The 26,874-nt window shown below is 39.4% G+C and overlaps 2 protein-coding genes across 2 annotated transcripts in view; one reads left to right on the top strand and one right to left on the bottom strand.

Annotated features, from left to right (window-relative positions):
* The window catches only part of NHLRC2 (NHL repeat containing 2), a 31,610-nt gene extending 27,554 nt beyond the window's left edge, over nt 1-4,056 (bottom strand). The window contains exons 1-2 of the mRNA XM_081912162.1: nt 3,853-4,056; nt 1,747-1,899 (exon numbers count right to left, since the gene is read on the bottom strand). Of these exons, the coding sequence (XP_081768288.1) occupies nt 1,747-1,899; nt 3,853-4,018 (319 nt within the window). The 5' untranslated portion in view covers nt 4,019-4,056. The remainder of the gene's footprint in view (nt 1-1,746; nt 1,900-3,852) is intronic.
* A 430-nt stretch (nt 4,057-4,486) lies between these two features.
* On the top strand, nt 4,487-17,995 carry DCLRE1A (DNA cross-link repair 1A). The gene is made up of 10 exons (XM_081912049.1): nt 4,487-4,569; nt 6,287-7,060; nt 8,400-9,917; nt 11,220-11,353; nt 12,355-12,473; nt 12,636-12,779; nt 13,836-13,981; nt 15,085-15,239; nt 16,336-16,477; nt 17,705-17,995. The coding sequence occupies exons 2-10, from the start codon at nt 6,604-6,606 to the stop codon at nt 17,869-17,871; spliced, it is 2,982 nt and encodes a 993-aa protein (XP_081768175.1). The 5' UTR covers nt 4,487-4,569; nt 6,287-6,603; the 3' UTR covers nt 17,872-17,995.
* The last annotated feature ends 8,879 nt before the right edge of the window (nt 17,996-26,874 follow it).

Here is a 26,874-nt window from a genome sequence, read left to right as displayed (position 1 = left end):
AGCTAGCATACCTCAATTTGCACATAACAGGAAACTTTCACTTAATACAATCCAGGATATTCATGCTGAAGTCAGGACACAATGGGAAAGGGGCAAAGGAGGAGAGCTTGGCCAAAACACTTATTCCTGGCTTCACAAACTATGTTTTATGAAGAAAGGCATGATAACATTAACTAGGTCGTTCTCAGTAAAGTGCAGTTGGGATTCCAGTAAACTGTACCCAAGAACGTACATTAATGTCTGTACCTAGAATCCTTCCTATGGAACATTGTCTAAGAGGCTCTGTATGTCAACCATGAGAACCTGAATGCAAAATTGCAAATTGTAGATGGAATCAAGATTTCTAATCTATCAGTCACAATCTCAGCCAGTTGGCTGCAAATCAAGCAGTGCTGTTACAAACCCTTTGACAACCAGATCAGGGTTACAGAACAGGTGGCACCCCAGATGCTGTTAAGATTCCAACACCATCATTCCCAGCCCAGCAGGGTCCATCAAGCAAGTTCAAAGGTTCTTCTTCCCTGCAGTGGACTATGCTTCCCCACCTATGTGCAGTGCCAGAATATGCTTACTTATTAGGGTAAAACCAGTCAAAGCATAGGTTGATGATCACTAAATGGAAGATCATCAAGTAAAAAGGAACAATGTACAACAATGTACAGTGGTACCTCAGGATGCGAACAGGATCCGTTCTGGAGTCCTGTTCGCATCTTGAAGTAAACGTAACACGAAACTGTGCGTCTGCGCAGGTCGCGTTTCGCCATTTTCGCGCACGCGCGTGATGTCATTTTGACCGTCTTCGCATGTGCGAGTGGCGAAACCCAGAAGTAACACGCTCTGTTACTTCCGGGTCATTGCGGAACACAACCCAAAAATACTTATCCTGAAGCGTATTTATCCCGAGGTATGACTGTAGTCTCTTTAAATTCTTTACAGTGCAGTCTTATGTATGTGAGTGCCAATGATTTCAGTAGGGTTTAGGTTGCAATCCAACCCCACCATAGCTGTCAACATTTCCTTTTTTTTAAGGGAAATTCCCTTATTCCAAATAGGATTCCTCGCAAGTAAAGAGAAAAGTTGACAGCTATGAACCCCACCCCACCCTCCCTGACAGTGGGGCTTTGCAGAGGAGCAGAGAAACCATGGCATCTGCAGCCTGGTCATTCACAACAGCTACTGCAGAAGGAAGCAAGTATAATTGGGCTTGATTCCTTAGCCAGCTCTGGTTTGGACCCAATGCTGATGCAAGTGAGACTTTTTTGAGATCCAGTGGATCTGAGATTGGCTCACCCTGCCTTTGGAATGCCCCATTTAAATGTTTCATGCTGGTCCTCACCAGCGGGCCAACTGCCTGCCCATTTGGTAGGTGGTAGGAGGAGATTGGCACCTACAGAGTGACATAAGTTTGTTTGTTTTTAATTGCTCTGCTATTCACTAATAAGCACACATACAATTGCATCCAAAATTCAAACAGGAAGGAACAGAGCCAAAGGTTCTGGACTCCAGGGTATTTGTGATCAGATCAGCTTTTTCATTACAAAATTTTAAAAATGTTTCTTCTATAATGACAAATATACAGCAGGGCATTACTTGGAACAGGATAGCAGAATACATGAAAATACATTCATTAAAAGAAAGTGTTTAAATTAATTTTTGACAATGCCTATGAGAGCTACTGAATTTATTCAGATCAAATGCTAAAAGATTTACAGGGTCATCCAGAAAAAAAATAAGACTTGTTGATACCTTTCACAGAGTACTTCCGCTCTAACTCATGGAGATCAGGCAGTATGTGAATACAATTGATGCAACAGTAAGTGAAGAAATCTAACACCACCACTTTGCCACAAAGGTCTTTGTACAGAGACAGTGATTCTTCTGTATTCAGCCATTGTAAATCTGAAATCAGAGGGCAAATAACTCCATTACTTTCAAGAAGCAAAAGTGCAAGGAACTATGCAAATTCAAAAATAGCAGATGTCTACTGCTACATTCAAATTAAAAAGAAAACTTTTCATACATACATCTACTTAATATTTCATAATCTGTATTTTTTCAGGCCTCCCAAGATAACCAACCTAACATAAAACTGGAAAACTACCCTATTTCACATTCAGGCATGCTAACTTTCAAAAACACGTCCAAAAGTATTTTTCATTTTGTTAAAGAATCTTTTTGACAACAAAATAATATTATTCAATTTTGATGTTGACATATATGATATATAACCATACAATAACTTGAAGTGGAGCTAATTCTTAAGCATCCACTTTCATAACTGGCAATTTTAACTCATAAGGAAAAGTAGTTGGCAGTTACTATTCTTTGCAAGGTGAAATAATAGTGGTTGGCTGTATTTTTTTACCCATCTTTCTTATGGAATACTTCTCAATATATATACAATTAAGCACAGTTAGTTGGCATTATTACCTTCTGTTGAAATAACAGGTAATCTGAAGTAGTTTGAACCAACAAATTAGTGGGAATGCCAGTGTCAAAGTCTGAAACAATGAGAACAACTTGCATCTGCTACTTATCCAACCACCACATTGTAGTGCCCGCCTAGCCTCACTTCAATGAGTTCCACTGGTGGTAGCTTTCACCTGTCATGTGGGTGGATGCACTGGGGTGATCCTCATTGGTGGTGCTAACCCACCAGCAGAGGCAGGCAGGACTGTGTGCAGGGACACTTCAACCAAACCAGTGACTGAGTTTGGGTTTTCAAATTTCAGTGGTCCTTTGCGACACCAAAATCTCTCCCCCCCCCCCCATCATCACTGTTGCAGTGTACCTTCTTGGCTCAGTCTCCAGTGTGGGTGAATTGGCTTCACTCCCCTAAATCCACCTTTGTCCTAACCCCCTCCAACACAGATGTGAGGGTTGGGATTGCACTGCCTCTTCTGAATAGACACATATTGCATTTCAACTGTGCATGGGGCAGAACTCTGCATGCAGCAAGGTAGTCATTGCTTTTAGAGTTGGAAGGGACCCTGAGGATCATTTAGTCTAACCCCCTACAATGCAGCTGTCCCATACAGGGATCGAACCTGCAACCATTGTCTTATCAGCACCATGCTCTAACCAACTTAGCTATCTGGTCTCAGGCATCGGGCAGCCAAATATCCAATGATTCGGAGTAAGTACAAGTTAACAAATAACTTTGGAGTAAACATGAATGAAGTTGCAGCCTTGTTTCCCAAGATAGTGAACAAATACAACATAATTACTGTCCTGGATCTAAGCATCAGCTACCGAGATTACAGTTCCCACTTGTACCTTATGTATTTGCTGAAAGGGTGGAGGAAAAGGGAGTTGCCAACACTGATACTATTATTTTTAATCTGGAATGTGTTGCTTAACATTGCTTGCGACCAAAGAAAGAGTTTAAAGTGAATGTGATGGGGGCCAGGACCATCCGTTTAATTCTGGATTATTTTTTTAAGATGTAAGAGAGACCCAGAATAATTTTGCAGGTGCAACTGTTTTCCACTTCTGCATGCAACTCTCTTTTCTATGTAGCTATTATCAATGCAAGTGCCTGTGTCCCCTTTCATTTCTGAAGAGAGGAGAAAAACTGGTGTATATACAGGGGGTTGGCGGCGGGGAAAAGAATGCAAAAGAGTTCTCTTAAGTTTCAAGATTGCAAAACCCATTGCATTAAAAAAAAATCAATTGCAAGCGTCGTTTGCAACATCTAGTTTCCAACACCCAGAAAGAAAGAGACGATGAGCGGAAAGGCACGACAGGAGAAACACCAAGTCGCGCTGCGAGAGCTTGAGGATGCGCGGAAAGGCGGCGTCTCAGCGCTGGGCTTTTGGCGGAGGTCCTTCTCGTCCAATCCTCAAAGCTCACCTGCTCCGAACTCGGGGACTTTCAAATCCCTCTCCCAGGTGTCCACCTTCCGCAGGTGCTGATATACCAGGTTCTCCTTCTCCTGAGCCGTCGTCGCTTCCTCCAGCGCGCAGTCTAGCTGGCTCTGCGCGGGCAGAAGGTCGGCCAAGCCCCCGCCGGCCGCCATCTTGCCTCTCTAACTCCCTCCCGGAGAGAAAGAACTCTGAGAGGAGGACGCTGCCTGTTTACTGCTCTTCGCTTTCGCTTTCAGCACTTTCGAGAGACTGCTGTCTGGTCAGTGGAGCAAATCGCCCTCACACGTCCTACCGTGGCGGGGGAAATAGGGACGTGGTAACAAAAAAATAAATCGGTTTTTCGGACTAAGTGGTTTTTGTTTTCCCCTTTTGTATTTCAAAAAAAGCATCCCAAATCGCATATTCGACAAGAAATACACGATCTTCATAATTCCAAGTCAGTCGATTCGGAAGAAAGAAAAAAATATGGACCACACTTGGTAAAAGGAACATTATTTTTTTAAAAAAAGGTTGAAGAAAATAAGAGGGTGGTGTTGTCAATTTCTTTAAAAGCAAGCAGAATGCCGGGGGTGGACATTGGCGAAAGCGCAGGGCGGTAAACGGCGTGACTTTCCAGAAGCAAAAATAGGCGGCGCGAGAGAGGCGGCAAAAGCTGACCAGGAAGGAAAGAATGGGAGGCTTCCCTTTGGCGCTGCTGTCAAACGTGTGAGTGAGGACGGAGATGGAGGGGGGGGGGGCTGTTTACTCGGTGTGAGAAGGGAAGGGAGGGCAGTATCCTGCACTGTTTTCTGGTGCGCCAGGTACTGAGCTGAGTCAGAATCGAGCCCCTTGAGCAGATTCATGGCTTACTAGGGAGTCCAAAAGCCAAGGGCGGCGCTTGCCACTGCTGCTGCTTTCCTTCTGACTGAGTAGATGTCTGGGGGTTTCTTTCCTTTACGTTTAAAACAGGGGCACGTATGCAGTCGGGTTAATTTGCACAAGACTGTCCTGGGAAACAGAGTTGTGCTGAGTACACCCTCAAAGCACATTTCCCCCGCCTCAAAGAATTTCGGGTGTGGGTGCTGTAATTCACCTCTCGCCCAGTAATAATTTCCAAGAGCCCTTAGCAAACTACAATGCCCATAATTCTTTTAGGCGTGTTAATGTGCACGCACTTTGATATGCTGACATCATGAGGTTCTTTTTGTTGGGCCAGGGCTTGAAGACAAACAGAATAAAACAACAGCAACAACCCTTGAATGGGGAAAGGAAGAAGAAAAATCCTATCTTCTGTTTAGGCTACTGTCTTCTTCAAGTCAGCCTTCAAAGTTGGTGCCCTGTCAAATTTTCAGTTGTGATGGACAGATACAGAATGAGATGGAATAAGTGCAGCGTTCTCTTTTCCCTCTTTGGTGGTGGTGTATTGTGGTTAAAACAAGCCGCTGCCTGCAAAATGCTGTAACTAGAAGCTCACAATGAGGTTCAGGGGATGGGTTATGGTGGTGCTGTGGTCTAAACCACAGAGCCTAGGGCTTGCCCATCAGAAGGTTGGCGGTTCGAATCACCGCGACAGGGTGGGCTCCCGTTGCTCAGTCCCAGCTCCTGCCAAAGGGCAGCAAAGTGCAAGTAGATAAATAGGTACAGCTCCGGCGGGAAGGTAAACGGCGTTTCCATGGGCTGCTCTGGTTCCCCAGAAGCGGCTTAGTCATGCTGGCCCAGAAGCTGCCTGCCGACAAATGCCGGCTCCCTTGGCCACTAAAGCAAGATGAGCACCGCAACTCCAGAGTCGTCCGCAACTGGACTTAACGGTCGGGGTCCCTTTACCTTTACTTGTTTTTCAAAGGGATAGAAAGGAATAAATGTACATTTTTTTTTGAAAATTAGTTTAATTGTTCCATTTAACACAATGAGATTTGCAAACATGCAGCTGAAAATGTGGGGTTGTTCTGAAATTTACATGCTGATCCTAAACATGTTCATTTCGATGCAAGATTTGTTGTTCTCAACAGGATATGTATGCAGATAGTATGCTTCAAACTGCAGATAGATTGAAGTGTTGTACCTATTTTTTACTGAACAGGTTTTGAGTTTCTTGACAGTTAGCTGGGTTAAGGTTGCCACAGCAATTTTTATTCACAACTCAAAACGTATACTCAATAGCCAGAATAATCAGTCACAGCAGTAATAATTCTTAGTTTTGCAGTGCTAATTTAACATCTATAAAATCCCTGGTCTCAATTAAGATGGAATGAAATTGCCTGATAAATTCTAATCCAGCAATTTTGTGCTAAAGTTAACTCTAATTTTCAGTTATTGAACTTTAAATAGCCAAAAGAGAGTTGGTTTTGCTGGTTTAGACATAACATGGCCATTTCTCAGGATATGTTGTACTGTGAGGGACTAGACATAATTTTGCCTCTTCTTATTGTTCTTTATTTCAGAATCATAGAGGGAAACAAAGAAGTCAATTGTACTGTTGCAGAGTACTCTAAGCAAACGTCCCATAAACTGAGATTATGACTTACCTCACAGATAGAAGAAAAGGACTTTCTACTATTCTTAAGTGCACTTTAGTTTCATGTTTAAATGTAATTTATTGAACTAAACCAAACTTGAGCATTTTAAAATTGTGTTTGGTTATCTTTGTCATATACAAGGAGATAAAATCCAGTGTAGTGGAAGAAAACAATACACATATTTTAAAATGCTACAATATTATTAAATCTGAAGAAGATATTTTGTATGTTGTTGAGCTGTCATGTCTGAAGTTAGCCTGTTGGAGGAAGACATTTGGGAGTACAAATCTATTCGGAAGCTAAAGTCAGTAGACCAGAATTCAGAAGCTATCTGTACAAATGTACATAAAGCAAATGGTGGAAAGTCACAAAGACATGGCAATAGGAAAACATCAGAAGAAAAACAGACTTCGAAGATGACAAAGCAGGGACCAAGGCAAAGAAGTAGCCAAACACCTTTAAAACCAGATCTACATGTCGGTGTTCCCAATAATGACCCTGCCACACAGTCACATGAAGGCATTTCATTGACACCATCAAAGCGAAAGAAAAACTGCAAGAAGCAAACCCCTTTAAAAGCTCGTCCAGTTTATGAAGGACATTGCCCCAGTTGCCAGATGCCATTTTCTTTGTTGTTGATCCAAACACCTCATTGGCATGTGACAGAATGTTTAGATGGCTCAAGAACTGCTGAAAAAGGTACAGCCATGGCTGGGGAGAAGGTGTCTTTCAAATATATTTGCTACTGTGTTTGTGTGTGTGCTTTTGCCTTTAACAGGAGTCCAAAATTTGGAAACTTCGCAGGTGAAGCCTTTTCTATCACTTACCTCCATGTGAGGGAAACATTTATTTAAATTTCTGCAGCAGGCTGTAGGATGACATGTAAAAATAATAGTAGCCCTTTTTCAAAGTTGAAACAAACTTCCAAAAACTTACGTCAGGTTGAAAATGGAAATAACTGGGAAAGTTAGCATTATTTCATAATGTAAAAATGTTTATCTGATTTCAGAGAACAAAATCTTGCAGTTCTGAATTACAGGTTCTGGGCCAGTGGCAAGATATAAAGAGGACTGGATACTATTTATAGAATATATGGAAAAGTTTATTTCTTTATTGTAAACTGCTGTTGTTATTAACCCCAGCAATAGTGCTTCTGGGTTTTTAGCAAAAGATTTTAAAAACATTTTTAAAAGTTCAATATAAATCATTTCCCAATAATTTTTAATTATGCTACACAACCACCACATGTTGTTTTACACTTCCAAAAGTTGCCCTTTATTGATTTTTACATTTTTGCTAATTGGTCGTTGTTTTCAATACCACCTTCATAAAGTTCTCTCTTAACATATAGCATGCCGTAAATCTTATATTTGCTTTCCACAGTTGTTCCCATAGTATAAAATAAATATTGGGTCCAACTCAAATGTTGTCTAACTTAAATGTTGCCTGAAATGCTAGGTTTTATATATACAATTTTACAAAGCTAAAGTGCCAGCCTGTGCCTTGTGTTATCTTTTGAGGTCCTTATCTTAAGGGCATTAGTGTTACTTGTTTCTGCCTAAGGAAGCAGATCACAACGTTACATGTTGTTATTTTGTTTTCAGATAGTTGAAAAGTTTTCAGTCAAGACATTGCATGCTGTTCTAATAGCAGTTATTTGGATGTGAGACAATTCATTTCCAAGGAACTTTATTTCTGTGTAAGAAGGGAAGAATGTATTGCCTTTAATTCAGAATAGGGAGGACTTGCTTGTACATCTTCATGCATGCTGAAACGTCCTCTTTGAAATTAAAGGCTCTCTTCTTTCAAGTGGTGCTGTCATATGACATCAGGCATTACAGTGAACTAACATCTATCATACATGTACTAAATTTGAGACTATAACGCTAATGTACAGAAGGTTGACAATTGTCATATTTTTTGTGTTTTTTAAGTAAACCTTTTGGGAACCATGTTGTTCTGTAAGTATACAGTTGTACTCAAAACACATTTTGTTTTCTTCCATTCCCACCCAACATGTTTTTGTTTCTTTTCTTAGAGTGCCCTGATGGTCTTCTGTGTACTTCAACTATTCCTTCTCATTATAAACGTTATAGCCACACCCTTCTTGCTGCAAGCAGAGCAGGGGAATATGTTGCTGAATTTTCCTCATCTAACACAGAAAATGATTTATTTAGTCTTGGTACTTCTTCATCCATCAACTGCGGTGCCTTCAGCGATGGGGTGTTGCAGGATCTGAAAGACTTCCAGAGTGTGGGAAAACCTCCAAGACAGTGCTTTCTGTTGCCAAAAGCTACAAACGTTACAGAAAATGTTAAAGAATCTGAACACAGTACACAGCGTACAGATGAAGTAAAACTGGCTGAGTGCTGTGGTTCTCTTTATCAAGAAACTGAAAGTGGTGAAGATCTGGACAGTGGCTCTTACCAACGAAGTACGGTAATCTCAGAAGCTGACCTAAGTGACTGTGATATTTCCTACTCTCCACTTAACACAGATGGGGAAGACACTATAGAGACAGATGACGAGGAGAACATAGAGGTAGAACGTTTTAGAAAAAGGCTATTTGATTTTGGGAGCCTAGAAGACAAAAGTGGAAGGATTGGAAGTTTGAATAAGCCACTAACTGCTTCACAACTAAGTGACCAGGAACACAACATAGACCATAATTTTACAGTAAGCAGTGAATCCTACAAAACATTAAATGCATTCCAAAGTCTGGATGGTGTTTGTAAGACTCTCTCTCAAAGTAGCATGCTTGGCAAAGTTTGCAGTTCAGCAAGTATATTGGATCAGTTGAAACATCCCACAGAAGCACCCATTCCCCCTGTTGAATATAAAAAAACTCTGGAGAAACCGGAGGAGCTAAAATTGAGTGCTTCAGCTTTTGATGCAGGTGAATGTGGGTGGGGCAACTCTGATTACTCTAATTGGGCCTCTACAGAGTCTGCTAAGGGCACATTGCTTTCAGAATTTAGAGAAGAAGGTACTAAGTCTCCTCTACCTGGCCTAAGAGATACTGTGGAAGAACCCAGTAGTAGCTTAGTTACTGAAGGTAAAAGTGTTACTGGCATATGTAGAAGCAGGTTGGCTCATAACAATTCATATTCAGTATCAGAAAAAGTGGGAAGGCTTTGTAATAACATAGCTATGCCTGTTTTCCCAAGTACAGTCTCTAAAACACTGTCATATGTTTCTGCTAATGCTGAAGTCAAAACCACTCCTGCCAAGGAACTAAAACAAATGGATATTGGTGTTTTCTTTGGGTTGCAACCGAAAGCCAAAATGGAGAGTAACCAAAAGAAAAATCTCTGTGAAAGTACACAGACTTTGAGTCCACCAGCTGCTGCAGGAAAGCGGCCCGGATCTCGAAAGAGGAAAGCCGAAGGATCAGTGGGAGAGTCTGATACAATCAGAGAAATTTCAAGCAAAAATGTCATCTCTGCAGATCCAACATCTGGTGGACAGAAAAGGTGGACAAAGAGGTTTAGGGAGTCCTATCCTGCTGAAGAGGGAACAAGAAAAAAACAGTGTCCCTTCTATAAGAAGATACCAGGTAGCAGGCTCTATTTTGTTTTAGAACTGTAATTCTCCTTCCATTGTGCTGCTGCTGTGTCTTCTTAAGTATAAAACATCTTTTCATCTTTTGTGCTATGTGAAATTCCTCTTTGAAGCACTTCTTCATCTCTTTTTAAAGACCGCAGTTCTGCTGTTAAGATGGGAAGGAGCCTTTAACAATCACCAAAATATAAGTAAAAGAGTGAGCATTGCTATGAGTTCCCATTAAAAACCTTATTTTGTGGAGAAGTGTGAAACTATAGAATAGTAATAGTAATAAGAGTTACTTTATTTTCTTGAAGAATAGGACTAAATACACTACCAGTAAATACTCTTAATTTTTTAGAAAGAGTATTTAGGAAAATAAGTGCCATTAAAATTTAATTATGTTTCTAAATCTGAAGCTCATCAAATTCTGTAACATTGTCTCATATATGATTTAAAGCTTTCTATGAAATTAACCATTTCATATGAAATTTCTTTCTCTTCTACTACACATTTGATAAATTGTTCGTGGAGCCTCATCCTGTGCATATTTCTTTGGAAATAAGCCTTACTGATTTCATGGGGCTTACTCCCAAGTAATTATGCATAGAATTGCAGCCTCAAAGCTCTTACAAGCATGTATAGTTTTACTCAGAAGTAAGTCCCATGGTATTCCCAGATAAGTGTGCACAGGATTGCAGCCATAGTATGTTGAATCATACCAACCCACAAAAGAATGTAGCAACTCACGTTTTCAAGATTGCTTATTTGAAATGCTTCACTGGCTGCATTTCATGTTGACCAATGTTACATTTCCTGGGTATTACACCCAGAACTGGAAAACTATTCTATGCATCCCTTGAGTTCTCTTAGTCCTTGCTCTTTCAGGTTGCAGTCTCCTGAATTTCCAACCAATATTTCTGATGTTCACCACCTCTGTGGCTCTTGAGCCCTATGCACAGGCAATCTAGGATTCTGTGCTAAAATAATTAACTAGGTAAAATTATTCTAACTGTGTGTATTTGCGTATTTAATTGTTTAAAAGTTTTCATTTGGAAGTTTGTGGTGTTTTGCGATGACTGGCCAAGAAAGAGAGGGACTTTGATCAAAAGTGTAAAAATTAATAAATACACAAGATGTGTTGAGAGACCTGGTACAGGTTATATTTGCTCTGGTAGTTAACCTCTTTGTCTTGTGTTACTTAGACCCTTACCTTTATTTTCATTCACTTTTTAAATTGCTAGTGGTAGTTGTTGACCTTGGCAATTCCAGTGTACATTAGCTGATTGGCTGTTCTTGTATTAATTTGTTACAGGTACAGGTTTTGTAGTAGATGCATTCCAGTATGGAGAAATTGAAGGATGCAAGGCTTATTTTCTTACACACTTCCATTCTGATCATTATGGTGGCCTAACTAAAAAGTTTACATTCCCAATATATTGCAATAAGGTAGGTTTGGGCTCAAGGGTGATGTGCACAATAAGATTTATGCAGTCTATGCAAATGTTACTGATACACAGCTGGTACATTTAATATTACAGTTGACTTGAATAAATCTGTCATTTACTTCTGGGATTTATCTTTTTTGGGTTAGCACAAATGGTGGTCAGGAGCTGCTAGAATAGCTAGCCTCACCTTCACTTAGTTTTTTTAAGTCATCCTTGCCACTACTGTCCTTTTTGCAGAACTGTAAGTTGTAATATTGAAGTGAACAGAGCACATGCCAAAATCACAATGTTCAAGAGTCTCTAGTGCGGAGGAGACAATAATCAATACCAGTGCTCCAAGCCTGTAAGATACATGTTTGGAAAGAGCTTCTCTGTTATTTATTATTGAAAAGGGGGCAGGGTTGAGCTATTTACAGAAGAATCTCTTTCTCCATTCTGAATTATAAAACTGGTGATAAGATGACCCATATCAATAAGTTTGTCTCCACCAATTCCTTCGCCTCAGGTCACTGATGTGTATCATGCTCTGTTTCTTTAAAGTTACATACTAGACATTTTACAATTCTAGCTTGCACACACATCAGTTTTCCTATTCTGTAATATATAAAGAAGAAAATAGGGAAAGAGACAGACAGACAGAAACAGAGAAGGAAAGGAAAGAACAAGAACAAAAAACCCATGGGGTAGTGGGGTGAGTAGTTTAACCGGAAGAGAGTTCTAAAGAAATATTCTGCCAGATATTCTGCCATTTATTTTTCTGTATTTTCATGTAAATATTTGTTCGTAAATGGTGCTATTTTGGAAATCAGTCACAGTTACTGTAGCAAGCCTTGTTATTTAGTGGGCTTCAGAAGCCTTGAGCTCCTCTTCCTCTGTGTCATCTAAAGTAGTAGAAGGTTCATTTGGGTGGGGTGGGGGTTTTTTTTGCATCAGCTACAAACAAAATCTTGATTAATTGATAAAACAGAAACATAGTGATGTTAAACACTTTCTGTTGTTCAGATAACTGGAAATCTGGTGAAGAGCAAACTTCGAGTGGAAGATCAGTACATCCATGTCCTGCCAATGAATAGAGAATGCATAATAGATGGCATCAAAGTGGTGTTGCTCGATGCTAATCAGTAGGTATCTTTGACAGAAGCAAGGTCAATACCAAAGGAGTTAAAATGATGGACTTAAGTAGAGACCTGCTTTCAAAAACTGTAGTTCATGTTTAAAACTATGTGGATCCCAAATACAAAATGGAATGTCTTTCTCTTCTTCCCCCTTCTCTTCTCTGGCAGTTGTCCTGGTGCTGCAATGATCCTATTCCTATTTCCAAATGGGACTAATATGTTACACACAGGAGACTTCAGGGCAGATCCTTCTATGGAGCGCTGCCCTTTTCTTGTCGGTCAGAAAGTTCACACCATCTACTTAGATACAACGTAAGTTGCATTTCAGTGATATGCTCTTTTCCTTGCTGTGTAAAAAAACCAAAAACGAAAAAACACCACAACCTGCTTAGCCTAGACTACCTTGAGCCAGTTTGGATGATTACACACTAGTTTATTAAACTGAGATATGAGCAATTGTTACTTACATAGTTCTTTGGAAGCACCATAGCAGACGTCATTGTTGGGAATCCACCTTTGAACCTGGATTTTGAGAGGATAGTTCCCTAGAAACAAGTATAGAACCTTTAGCCAAAACCTACAGACTTGACTTTGGCCAGTGAAAAGTAACAGTCTTGGAAAAGCCCAGTGGTGTAACTTCTCCCATATACATTGTGATGTAGAAGAAATCATAACAATGTAGTTTATGGTGAGAGCTTTAAAAGGAGACATTTTATCTCCTGCATCAGGTGCAGGTGCTTCTGCCACTATTAAGAGCCCTTGGCAATTGGCACCTAGCCTGAAAGAGGGACAGCATTTAAACAAGCTTCCAAGTCTCCTTTTTTGGGTCAGGAACTTTCTCACAGATGCACCCTTCCCACTGCTCTCTCCCCTTCTCCCAGCAGTGCAGTATAACCACTCTACTTTGCAGTATATGCTGGAGAGCTGGGGACCAGTTTCTAACAACTCAGGCAAATCATAGAATGTTAGAGATTATCTGCTCCAACCCCATATAACTTGATGTGGGTTTTACAAGATAGGATCCAACTAAGGCATCCCTAATAGGTGAATACCTCTAGCAAAGAAGAACCCACTATCTTCCGAGGCATTCTATTCCACTGTTAAATGGCCCTTACAGTGTGGAAGATCCTTCTACTATTTAGCTGAAATCTAATGTACTAAGTTGTCTTTTGCACTGATGGTGAATTACATATCCTAGGAACTGCTGTCTGTCTCAGCACACCATTGTAACTTCCAATATGTTGCTTCTGCAAAGTTGGTCATTGTTATATCTCTGTAGCGCTTGATCTTTCATTGCTATATCTGGTGTAGGCCAACTGACAAAGCAATGTGATTTTTTAAAATATGTCTTCTCTTTGCTTTTCTTAGATACTGTAGTCCTGAATACACTTTCCCTTCCCAGCAAGAAGTGATTCAGTTTGCTGTCAATGTGGCCTTTGAGACAGTGACTTTAAACCCACGGACTTTGGTTGTTTGTGGCACATATTCTGTTGGAAAAGAAAAGGTCTTTCTAGGTATGTGAGTGAACATTCCACAAGAATTGCAAAGATTCTTTTTGAGTTAATATTTTCTTAGGGAAGAACATTCAATGGAATCTATTCTGAAACTTCTACTAATAACATGGTTGTGTTTTTTTAAGCATTACAGCATTTCTGTAAAAGTACTTAAATTCGGAGCACAATAGGCCTCTTGGCATGGTGCACAGAGAAGAAATAGTCTATGACATGAACCGTTCGCTGATAGCTGCCCTTTTTACTAATGCTGCAATTTTAAAACACTCTAGCTGTATTAATAGTCCTGTAAATGTAATGCATTTTTTAAACTTTTAACCTCAGCTTCTTGGTATGTGCATTAACTTTTCAAATGCAATGTAATTTATTTCCATGCCAAATTGGAAACAGTTGAAGCGTGTATGTCAACGCTTCCTGAAATCCACCCACCACCCACTTGTAACTAAGCAAATCTTTCAACCGCTTCAAACCTTTCATGGCCTATGCTTAAATCACTACCCTTCTAAATTGTACAGACCTATTAGCTGGATGTTTTTAATCAGACAACAGATACTGCTTTTGATGGTTCTTTTTGAAAGGAATTAGTGGGTGCCACTGGGTTTCTCACAAGGGGGCCACCACGAAAGGGTTGTTGTTCTCCTTTAAAACAACACATACGGGCTGCCAGATTCTAAGTGAAATATTCCTTCATTTCCTTGAATAAGAACCTTTTATCACTGTAGCTATTACTTCTCCTAGGTAAACTGCAACAGTACATTAATATAAAGACTCAAGCATGTAAAAATCAGACTTGGTCAATGTTTATAAAAAATGCACTTCTTTAAAGCAGGATGGCAGACAGTGAGAGAAGCTGGTAGGCATGTTTTTCTAACTTAGGCCAATTCCCTGTGAGTCTTTATCATAAACACTATTGGATGACCTGGTGTCTTCCAGCTTTTAATCTGCCACAAGCCAAAAGCTGAAGTGACTTGGTTAAAAAAAACAAAAACTTGGATATGCCTCTGGGATGGTAACTGAGCATTAAACTGATTTTTTTAAGACATTGAAGTTTTTCCTTGCCCACTTCTGTTTCCATCATGTCGTAATCCTTCCTCCCCTTTCTGTAGCTATTGCTGAAGTTCTAGGTTCAAGAGTGAGCATGTCCCAAGACAAATACAAAACATTGCAGTGCCTGGAATCAGCAACAATCAATTCCCTCATCACCCTGGACTGGAATAACACTTTGCTTCACCTTTTACCCATGATGCAAATTAATTTTAAGGTGAGTATTAAAACCGTCACTTGTACTCATCCGGCAAAGCTTAAATTGGTGGGGAGAGACAGAAGTCGGTCATCTTGTTCCTAACTTCATATTTAAAATTAAGGAACAAACCACCTCTCAGTACCTCTCAATCTAAGAGTTTATTTTCAGTGCCAGAACTGAACAGTGCCAGTCCTTTCACACCTATACCCAATCCTGGTTTTCTGCCAAGTTTTCTTCATTTTAGCAGCCTAATTTTTTTGATGGGGTGTGTGTGAAATTGTTAAACATTTGAGAGTCCAGCTGTTCAGCACCACAGACACCTGTGCAGTTGCTTTAAAGTTATTTCTAGTGGCTGTGCTTTTATTTCATTACTAAAGAGTATACATATTTCATTTTCCATTTTGTTCTTTATACTGTATAGACATTTCTGACTTAATAGCTTATATTCAAATTGTGTTTGATTTGGTCTGTGTCACTGCTAGTCTTTGCTTTCTATTTTATGTATTTGTAGACTCTAATTTCCCTTTACTTTCCTGCATTTATTTGTTGATGTTTCTTTTCCTGCTTCTGATTTCATACAATTTTCTTTCCAGGTATTTTCAAATGGATGCTCTTTGTACAATGACTGAACATACATGAAACAGATCTTGACATAAAAAGCATTGATTATCTTTTAAATCCACACTAAGTTTATTATGCTTTCCATGGACGAAAACAAAGTCTATGCTCAAAAAATTCATCATTTTCACTTTTAATGTTTGACTAGCATAAAGTCTCCATTGAGAATCCTTAGTCTATGTCAGATATATTTATTATCAATCTGACAAGTGGAAATTTCAAATTTTGTTGCTACATTTTATGTAATTTAAATGAATGTTTTTGAAGCTTCTTAAAACATTTTTTCTACTACTAATTGGCATTCACTGTTGACAGAATGGACACTGAAAGTGTATAAAATGCCACAGCTTCCATTCTTATCTAATTTGATTATTTGACAAGACTCTGAGAACTCTTGCCATTTGTAGTCTGTTTTGCTTTGATCAGAAGACTATCAATTTTTTTTGCAATGAATGTTTTAAATCCTTAATAACCAACTGTTCTTTTCTATCAACAGAATTTGAAGAATCACTTGAACAAATTCTCTGAGAATTTTGATCAAATTTTGGCTTTTAAACCCACTGGGTGGACTTATTCAGACGGGTGTGGCTCTTTGAGTGATATTAAACCTCAGACCAAAGGAAATATCACTATATATGGTAACATAATTTCAAATGTTTTAATATGGTTATTTCTTTTCTGAGTACCTTAACAGGTACCTTAACAGAAATGAAATGATTTATTAATGAACATCATACTTCATTGTTAACTATTGTTGGTCCTGCTCCTATGGACTTGTAGAAGCAACTGTGGATACAGCTTGTTGTTACCAACTTTGGGAAAGCTGTGACCCTCCAGGTATTGCTGGACTACAACTCCCATCGACCCTGACCATTGGACATTGGAAATGTTCATTGGCGCTGAAGATCTGGAAGCCCTGGACTGCATGAGGGCCAATAAACTGAGCCTGAATGCTGGCAAGACAAAGGCCCTGTGGGTGGGTGGTTCTTAAGTCCAGATAATTGGTCAGTCTGCTCTGGATGGGGCAGTATTCCCTCTGAAAGAGCAGGTTTATAGTCTGGGGTGCTCCTGGATCCATCTTTGTCACTAGAGACCCAGGTGACCCCAGTGGCTAGGAGTACCTTCTACCAGCTTTGGCTGGTAATATACCTACAAACATTTCAAGACCACGATAGTCATGTTCTGTTAACCTCCAGATAAGATTGCTGCAGTGTGCTTTCTGTGGGACTGCTCTTGAGGTTGGTCCGGAAGCTGCAGCTGATGCAAAATGTAGCAGCTCAACTGCTCATTGAGGGAGGATTTCACCAGCAGACTACCTCTATGTTGAAAGCATTGCACTGGCTACCAATTTGTTACTGGGCTAAGTTCAAGGTGCTGCTTTTGGTCTATAAAGCCTGATATACAGCTTGGGATCAGGATACTTGAAAGGCTGTATCATACACCCAACCAAACACTGCACTCTGCAGGTAAAGTTCTTCTGCATATACTATCTTATCAGGAGGTCTTTTCTGCAGAGTGTAGACTTTGGGCCTTTCGTGACATATACCTTTTGGAATTCCCTCCCATTGAATATTAGACAGGCACCATCTCTGTTGACTTTTTGGCATCTACTGAAGACCTCCCTCTTTCAACAAGCCTTTTAAGTCGAGATCTTTCTCAGTCTGCATCTGTGCTGGAATTGTTTTTAAGATGTTTAAAAAATGTTTTTATAGTTTCATAACTTGTTTGCCACCCTGGGCTCCTTTGGGATGATGGGCGGGATATAAACTTAATTATTAAATAAACAAATGATATTTTATACAAGTCCATTGTAATATTATACAAGTCCATTGGGCTAAATTTATTCTGTGTTGTTTCATTTGCAGGAATACCTTACAGTGAGCACAGCAGCTTCCTCGAAATGAAACGCTTCATCCAGTGGTTGAAACCTCAGAAAATTATCCCTACTGTAAATGTGGGAAACTGGAAAGCCAGAAATGAAATGGAGAAGCATTTCAGAGCCTGGAAGATGGAGGCTGCAGGATGGAACTAGGAAGAAGAGTGGGATTTGCAGCTGTATGCCTTACATTCCTTTTCTGTTATTTTTCTATCCTTTTCTTTGGCTCTGACCTTTGCAGAAGCAATAATACAGCGATCCTTCATTTGCTAATTATAAAGATACTGTTTGTTATCTGTAGCTGTAGCCGGTAGAAACTTTGTCATACGAGGTATGCCCTGAAAAGCACTTTAAAGAAATGCAAAATGTTAAGCACCTCTATTACAAATCCAGGCTCCTTAGATGGCATAAACAAATCCCTCCTGATAGGTAAGAAAGTGATGGCTACTGATAAATCCCTGTCATACTGAAGTATCTATTTGGGTCCCAGGGGGACAAACAAGTATGCAAATATTTTACTGGGGAATTTCATTCACCACATGTTAAGTGACAAGCATTCAAATTTAAGGTTTCTAAGACAGTTGGCAGCCTTGCCAGTCTTAAATTGTTTAAGCTTGGGGTGGGGGGCTTTCCTGAAATTTTCATGACCAAGAGTCTTCCGAACAACCATTTTTATATGATGAATTTGGTGGGTCATGCCCCCCCCCCAAACAACCATTTTTATATGATGAATTTGGGGTCAGGCCCCCCGAGACAGTCAAAAATATGTTATATGGATCCAAGTTGTCCTGCAAGATGGTAGTATGAATCTGCATAGCAATTAGCATCTCAAAGCTAGGAGTCTTAACACTAATTTTGTAACTTATTTGCAGAGTTTAAATAATTATTGCACGCTCCGCACAGGTACGGAGTAGAACAACTAATGTCAAGGAAAATGTATGAATGAGAATATTTTACACATTTTTATAAAAGAAATACCTTTTTAATAAACGACCTAAATATATTTATGCTTCATTTATATTTTGCCTGGAGGTTTTGAAATAACTAATATGATGCATTGAAGGTTCCCATGGTGTTGGAGCAACTTCTGTCTCATACGTTCCATTGAAGAGATGCTTCAGTTCTGTTTATATTCTGATCTTACAGTTTTATCTGCATTAAGAACATAAGGAGAGCCTTGTGGGATTGGATCAAGGGTTTCTCAATCCAGGAGCAGGGATCCAGAAGTTTCTAGATTACAGCTCCCATCACCCCTGACCATTGGCCATGTAGACTGGAGCCAACAGATGTTGGAACCCAACAACATCTGGAAGGGCCGCAATTCCCCATCCCTGTTATAGCCCATTTAGTTATCGTGACTACCTAAGGGGGGTTACCTAATCCCCTTTTAAGCCAGAAGCCATCACCATATTTTGTTACACCAGATCCCATAAATTATTTATAAGTTGTGTGAGTAAGCATTTGCCTTTTGATCTTTACGTTTGCCCTTTTATCTTCTGCACCATTGTGCAAGTAGAAGTCCTTACACAGGGCTTCCTTAGGTGACTCCTGCCCTCTGTTGGCTACCTCCAGTTCTCTGGTATGGAGGCCAGTTTAATGACATGATTGGCTTTTTTTGTTTGTTTTAAGCATTTCCACATTTACGAACTTTACTTAAGTGTATGCTACCATCACCTGGTAACTTATTTAATTTTTAAACGTGTCACTTAAGCTATAAAACTTTTGTCACCTCTGTGATTGCTGACATCCTTGTACTTGAGGGATGGCTGGTATAGCTATGCAAAGAATTCATTTTGAAATGGGGACAGTCAGCCTTAATGACAAACACATTTAACTGCACTAGCATGTAGTTAGAGAACAAAATTCAGCAGGAGGGAGACTAATTTCACTTGTTCGCATCTTATTCGGTATTGCAAGAGGAGAAAGCCTTCTCCATCTTGTTGAGTTTTGAAAGGATTGTGCTCCCGAGAATGAACAAGCCACAAAAGCAGCTGTCTAGACACTGGTAAATCTTGGAAAACTCTTGTTGTGATTGGCCGGAGTCAGCATGACCACGTTATTTTTTAGCCAATTAATTTGGTCTTGATTAAAGCCTGATTCCAACAGTGGTTATCTACTCACCAAGTCAGGAGGGAGTGGTTTCTACCTAGATTTCCCCTTTGTCAGTAAAGTGTTCTGGTTTGAGCGTGATGTTCCAAGCATGCCTGTGCACGAGTCTTGTGCCTGTTCCCATCCCTGTACTTGTATCCTTGCCATGGTTTTGTGTTCATTGACTACAGCTTTTCAGCACATCATCAACATTTCATGCTCAACAGCATCCCACTTCTTTATAACTTGGCCACATTCTGGTGGAAAAAATTACTAGTATGATCTTAAACTCAGAATGACATTATTTATCTTCATTCAACTGGAACTGACAAAGTAAAATGATTAATAATGGAAATGGGTACATAGATTACAGAACTGGAGTTGCAAAAAGCTATGGAAAACCACTTAGTAATAAGAGATTCTACTTTTTTCTACTTCTGTCTGGTTGGTGCCTTTGGTTGTTTCTTGATCAAGGGAAGGAGCTGGGTTGGGGGTTGTGAAGCAAAATTTCCAATTGAAATTAATAAAAATCATAGAGGGAGAGAATATAAAGTCTGAAAGTAAATATACAAAGGTAAATACCAAACATCCTTTTGTAAAAGATAAAATATCTAAATAAAAACATAAACCAAAAGGAGGAAAAAAAGAAAGAAAACTTCCAAGAAAATTATTCAAAATGCCCACTCCAAAATAACACCTAACAATTCTACTTTCTATAAACCAATATTTTCTTCAGTCCTCAAACCCAGATTTCATAAGCTCATTTTCTTTTTCACACAAAAAGTCTATAAGGGGTTTCTAATATTTAGTAAATATCAATGATATTTTCTGATTACCAATGGAAATTATATTCATAAGTAAATGTCTCTCACACAAATGTGACTACACAACTATATAGGATTCATGTAAAAATAAATAATCAACATTTTATTGTTGGAAATTGCAGAAGTCCCAAATTAAATGGGAATTACAAGATAGGAATGTTGATATGTCTCCTGTTCAATAAAATCAATACGGCAGCTATACTAAGCACCTATATCAAGGGAAAACAAGATGGTACCCTCCAGATATTTTGGAAAAGACAGGGTTCCAATTTGCCTTTCGCTTGGCCTGAAATATAGAAACAACATGTGATTGCTATTTTTGGATCAATTAATACGGAGTAGACAAGTGATTTTGTGACCCATTAAAAAGGTAAACCAACACTCCATTTTGTCCAATATATTCCTTGGAACCTGCAGACAATCACTTCCATCTGACATCAGAACATTACAGATGGATTAAAAAAATTATGTGGAATATGTGCTACTCCCTGGTATATTTACTATTCATCTGCTTTTTGTCTGAAACTTGAAGTAGAAATATACTTTTTCTTTAGGCCCAGAAAGAGCTGCCAAAAGGTTAATTGGCAGAAGGACATGGTCCTTTATGTAACTTAAGTAAACACCCTGCATTTCCAAGAGACAAATTTTTGGCTGACAGGTAACTTCAGCAACAGACTCAATGGGCTGTCTAAACTGCAGTGAATCCAGAGTATCTCTTTCAAACTCACATACTATTAATCTCCAATATGACTATAAATATGCATTACAAATGTCTAGATTCTAGAATGGATAAAGTTGAAATTCAAATGCTATCTTTCACCTTAATGATTTTAAGGCTGTATGAATTTGGGTGATCCTATTCCTTGGCAACAGCAGTGACTTTTATTAATATTTTTTTGAATTCTAAGAACTTCCAAATATCCTGATCAAGCCAATCCTTATCCACCCAGTTCTGATGTGAAAAAAATAAACACACATACAAGATGAGAACAGAAGGTGCTTTCAAACTGTCTCAACTTTGTTCCCTCCCCCCGATCCCAAGTTACGTATGTTCTTTGTTATTAAGAAAATTACTTTACATAACATTATATTACATCATTACAACATAAGCAAGATAAAAGTAATTTTTTTACATTGATTCATATTAAATGTACTGAAGGTTGATTAACATGTTAAGAAGTGAGGCATTAATCATGGAAGGCTAATCATACCTTGCCCGTTCCTGGCCAGAAAACCAACACAAATTTGGTGCTAGAGTCAGGATTCAAGTTTGTTCAGTAGAAACCCAGTGAGACAGAGAGTGAAGCACAAGCAGTGATTTTTTAAAAAATCTGTTTATTGGTGTACCATGCTTCAATTAAGACATATAGAAGATAATGATGTTTTAAAATCTAACGGAAAACGAAGCTACTTATAGCAATGTAACATAGTTGAATATAACAGCAATTGCACTGGTTTACTAAAGTCATAAACTAATAATTGCATTGACAAAGCAACCAGAGTGTGTAACATGGTTAATATAGTTTCCTCGTAACTTCCTCCAGCAGATCAAATTTTTAAACAGACGTTATATATTTCTTACCATTTTACCATTTTGGAAGAAAGTACAGTTAACCAATCTAGGTTCTAGCCACAGAAAAGTTGACTTTGTTGTAAAAATGGGGGGGGGGTGATTTTGAGAGCAGAATAGCTTTTGGAATAGATCTGGAAGATGCTTTAATGTCTGAAACATTACAGTGAGTTGCACTGAAAAAAACCACTGCATGCTCCTCTAATGGCAATGGGACAGTTGAAGTGACCTGAAATGCCTTTTCTGCTTCTCATGTCTTTGGTCCTTTAACCATCATTATACAATGCCATCTTCTTATCGAGTCTCTCTGATGAGTACCTTGGCACCAGCCGAACTTTTCCACTCTGTCAGATCTGCATGAGCTGTGGTATCATAGAGCTGATAGAAACTGGCACAAACAAAAACCTAAAATAAACCCTTATGTAAAACAGAATTAAATGTGGGGAAATATCTCCCTACTACACTGCAGGACTTAGGGAGGTTTTGCAAAGCAGCAGAGAGTCCTTTGTGTCCCAGACATTAAAACGTATACCACTCAAAGGCTCATTTTTCAATTACTACTTCCCAGAAATGACAGAAAAAAGGGGTAGGATCAAAGATAATGTCACAATTATGTGAGCTACTTTCCAACAGTGGTAGTAATTTCTTTTCATAAGTTAGCAACAGCAATGCCTTTTGCGAATTAGAAAATAGGTCCTTGAGGAACCCAGCAGTCCTGTGTGGTCACTTCTACATAACCAAACAGGGGTCAAAAGAGGACACAGATTTGCATAATAGTTGCATGTGCTTATGTACCCTGAAGAGGTATTATTTGAATGTAAAACACTTTATGCACCCTTAAACAAATAAATGTGTAAAGATGGCAACTTAGAAATAGTGACAATAAATAGAAATGCAATACATCTCACCCTGGTGAGGAAGATTAAATGGTTACATATGTGTCTGCCCAGACTACTGTCCAGGTGATACCTCTTGATGGACAGCTTCAAGGTCTCTGCTCTCCCTTCTCATGGTTCTTTATCTTTAAACGGGACTTTGGAGAGCATAGCTCTTCAAAGATAGGATGCCTTTAAATAGAGGGTTGTCTTCTGACTGCCTTCTGTAAAGTAGGACACATGACCAACCAAGTGGTCCACCATACAGAAATAGCAAGCCCTTAATTCACTTCAACCTATGATTTGTTTATTTGTTCAAGGTGAGAATATGAGGTTCAAGTGAGAGTGCAGAGACAGGATGGCAAGATCAATGAGCACTGGCAAGCAAAAAGGGTTTTCAAGGGTTTCAGAGTTGACACAAAGTGATTCCTATTTCCCTGATCTCTTTCCATTGTTTCCCTGGTCAGTTTTGCCCAATGGAGCTTAAATTTCATAGCTTCCTCCTCCAGCCAGGCCAGCTTAAAACTTGGGTACTAATCAGGACATGAGAAATGTAGATGAGACAGATGGGAACAGGACAGTTTCTGAAAATGTTAAATTGTGATACTGCAGGCAGGGATCTGCTTGTTTTCATTTGGTGCAGTTATTAGTATAGTTTGGATGCTTTTAATGGACTAACTCCTTAGAAAGCCATCTAAGTCAATGGCCACATCACAACACAGCATGATATTAAAATATTATTTTATCTGTCTTTTCCTGTTATCCATCAATTTAACCTAATGATCCCAAGTTCTGGTACTAGGGGTAGAGGAGGAACATCTGTCTATCCACTGTTATCTCACCATGCATACTTTTATAAACTTCTAATTTTAATCAGAAGTTGTAGAAGGAATCTTAAAGAGGTCTGCAGTCTCTGTTTTTATCCCTCCTTTCCTTATTGTTTTCTGCTTTGTTCTCTAATTTCATTTTCCCCAATAATGTATTATTTTCTGCCTTTAATGTGACAAATAGCCCTGCATCGCCGACCCCTATTTGCAGCTGTCTTTGTAAGGAGCATGTGCAATATCGGTACAGTTTGCTGTCTTAAATGAATTATGATTAATTATGTGATATCTCTCTCTCTCTCTCTCTCTCTCTCTCTCTCTCTCTCTCTCTCTCTCTCACACACACACACACACACACACACACACTTTCTCTCTCTGAACAAGTTTGTGAAAGGGATATGAATAAACAGTGTCCTGATTTACATCACAAACACATCCAAAAGCTGAGCCCAGCCCAATGCACAGCTGCTTTCCACTCTATTTCTGTCTTTGCCATTCTACTGATTTAACCCTTCTCATAGATGCCAGTTCTGGGTAACAGCTGTAGATTCTCAGAAGCAGCCCAGCGCATTAAAAAAAACACCCTCTACATCCGGTGAATGCATGAACAGACTTTATCACATAACTAAGGGACTGAAATGAATAAAAACCCTCAGAGTAATAATTATTACAGTGGTGGAGTGTAACATTTGGCGTGGAGCCAGCCCAGAATGCTTAAGCATTGATCTATTGCCTTTTCCCAACAGATCAATTTGTTCTGATGGATATCTTCATAGGGCACAGATGGGATCTATCTATTTTGTTATAGTTCAGAGAATCTGGAGAATATGAACTCTTGGCAGCAGCCCTTAAAAGAAAAGAAAAATCAATAAATTTGATATTCAAGGAACACCTGAAATGCCAGAAGCATTTCTAGGAACTGCTCCATACGTTCCAAGTTGCCTGTGAGACGCATCTGATTAAAGCCGAGTCTTTAATAAGACAAAAATCTGAAAAGGTTGTGGGAGATGATCTCATTTAAAATGCACTGCTATGGGTGGAAACCTGTTACATGTTACAGCGTTATCACCTTGAAAGGTATCAAAACAATAGTTGCCCCATATACTAGCTGAAATAAAGCTCCTTATAGTTCCCCAAGAAAACTAACAGTAATATCAATAAAAGAGCCAAATTTGACAAGTGCTTAAAAGCTATGACCTAGACTATCGTTTGACTATATGCTGTGCTATGAATATCCCTCAACTTTATTTTTTTGGGGGGGATAATGAATACAGTGGTAGCTCAGGTTACAGACGGTTCAGGTTACAGACTCTGCTAAACCAGAAATAGTGCTTCAGGTTAAGAACTTTGCTTCAGGATGAGAACAGAAATCGTGCTCTGGCGGCGCGGCAGCAGCAGGAGGCCCCATTAGCTAAAGTGGTGCTTCAGGTTAAGAACAGTTTCAGGTTAAGTACGGACCTCCGGAATGAATTAAGTATTTAACCCGAGGTACCGTCATCTGATCTGTGAGAGAAATGGAGATATGAGCGCAAAGAGTGGTTCAACAACTCTACAGCCAGAACAGTAGTCACACAAAGTTCTGAAGAAACATCACAACTCAGGAGACGGATTGGCCTAGGATCAAGGTGGGTGGGTGGGTTGTCAGAGTAGCAATGACCTGTCCTCCTTTGTGACATCTCTTGCTGTAGGCTTAAAAGTCACCCAGTAGAGGTGCAGTGGAGGGCACTGTCCCATTGCCAGTATTGAAGGGAAATTTAGCTACCAGTTTACAGTAGTTGTTTACGTAGGAGCTTAGGAAGCTGCCTTAAACTGAGTCAGTCCATTGAGTATTGTCTACACTGGCTGGCAGCAGTTCCTCGTGCTTTTAGGCACGAATCTTTCTCAGCCCTACTTTGAGATGCCAGTGATTGAACTTGGGACCTTCTGCCTGCAAAGCAGATGCTCTGCCATTGACCTACGACCCCTCCCCAATGTTTTTGTGCATTCAGTGGTGAGGGAGGAGCCATCTTGTCCTTTGCCTCAGGAAGCAAAATGTCTTGCGCCGACCATGAGTAGCTAAGTGACTAGCCACAAAAGAACTGAAGGGTAATGTCACCTTCTGATGACATTTCTCTGTAGAAACTGCATGCGCATACATTCTTATTGTTTTCCCGGCACCAGAAGCTAACTGATTCAGCATAACATCATCTGTTACTGTCATCATTTTATCCAAACCAGAAATATATAATTTGGCATCTTTCTGTAGAATGGAACATATAGTTCTCCTGTCTACATCTTATACATCAGAAGCAAGATACAATACAGTGATGCCTCGGGTTAAGAACTTAATTCATTCTGGAGGTCCATTCTTAACCTGAAACTGTTATTAACCTGAGGTACCACTTTAGCTAATGGGGCCTCCTGCTGCTGCTGCTGCTGCACCACCACTGCACAATTTCTGTTCTCATCCTGAAGCAAAGTTCTTAACCCGAGGTACTATTTCTGGGTTAGCGGAGTCTGTAACCTGAAGCATCTGTAACCCAAGGTACCACTGTATAAAATTTAGAAATCCTGATTGTCCAAGGAAACAGGACCTGTGCTTCTATGTAAAGCTGAGTGCTTATTTAAATAGGTTAACCTTGATTTAATGGTTACTCAAAGGGCTGATTCACACATAACACTAAATAATGTACAAGCTATAATGAGCTTGAGCAAAGCCCCTCACTTCTCATGCTGCCAAGTGTATGGAAGAACTGTATTTAATTTCCACAAATCTTCTTTGATCCTCAATATCCCTCTCTTCTCCAGACTGGCACTCAAGGCCATTTACAAAAACTAAAATAACATGGATAAAATACAAAAACCTAAAAACATACAAAAGGCAATCACTTAATAGAACTATAATAGAATGAAAACAATATAAAAAATATATATTAATATACATATAGTAAAAACAGCAAAACGCAGAACTATTTAAAGCCCTTTTCTTTAAAAGTCAG

Source organism: Podarcis melisellensis (genome assembly GCF_964234715.1).
Source record: "Podarcis melisellensis genome assembly, chromosome: 5".
NCBI classification, from domain to species: Eukaryota; Metazoa; Chordata; class Lepidosauria; order Squamata; family Lacertidae; genus Podarcis; species Podarcis melisellensis.
This window is presented reverse-complemented; position numbering and strand designations above follow the sequence as displayed.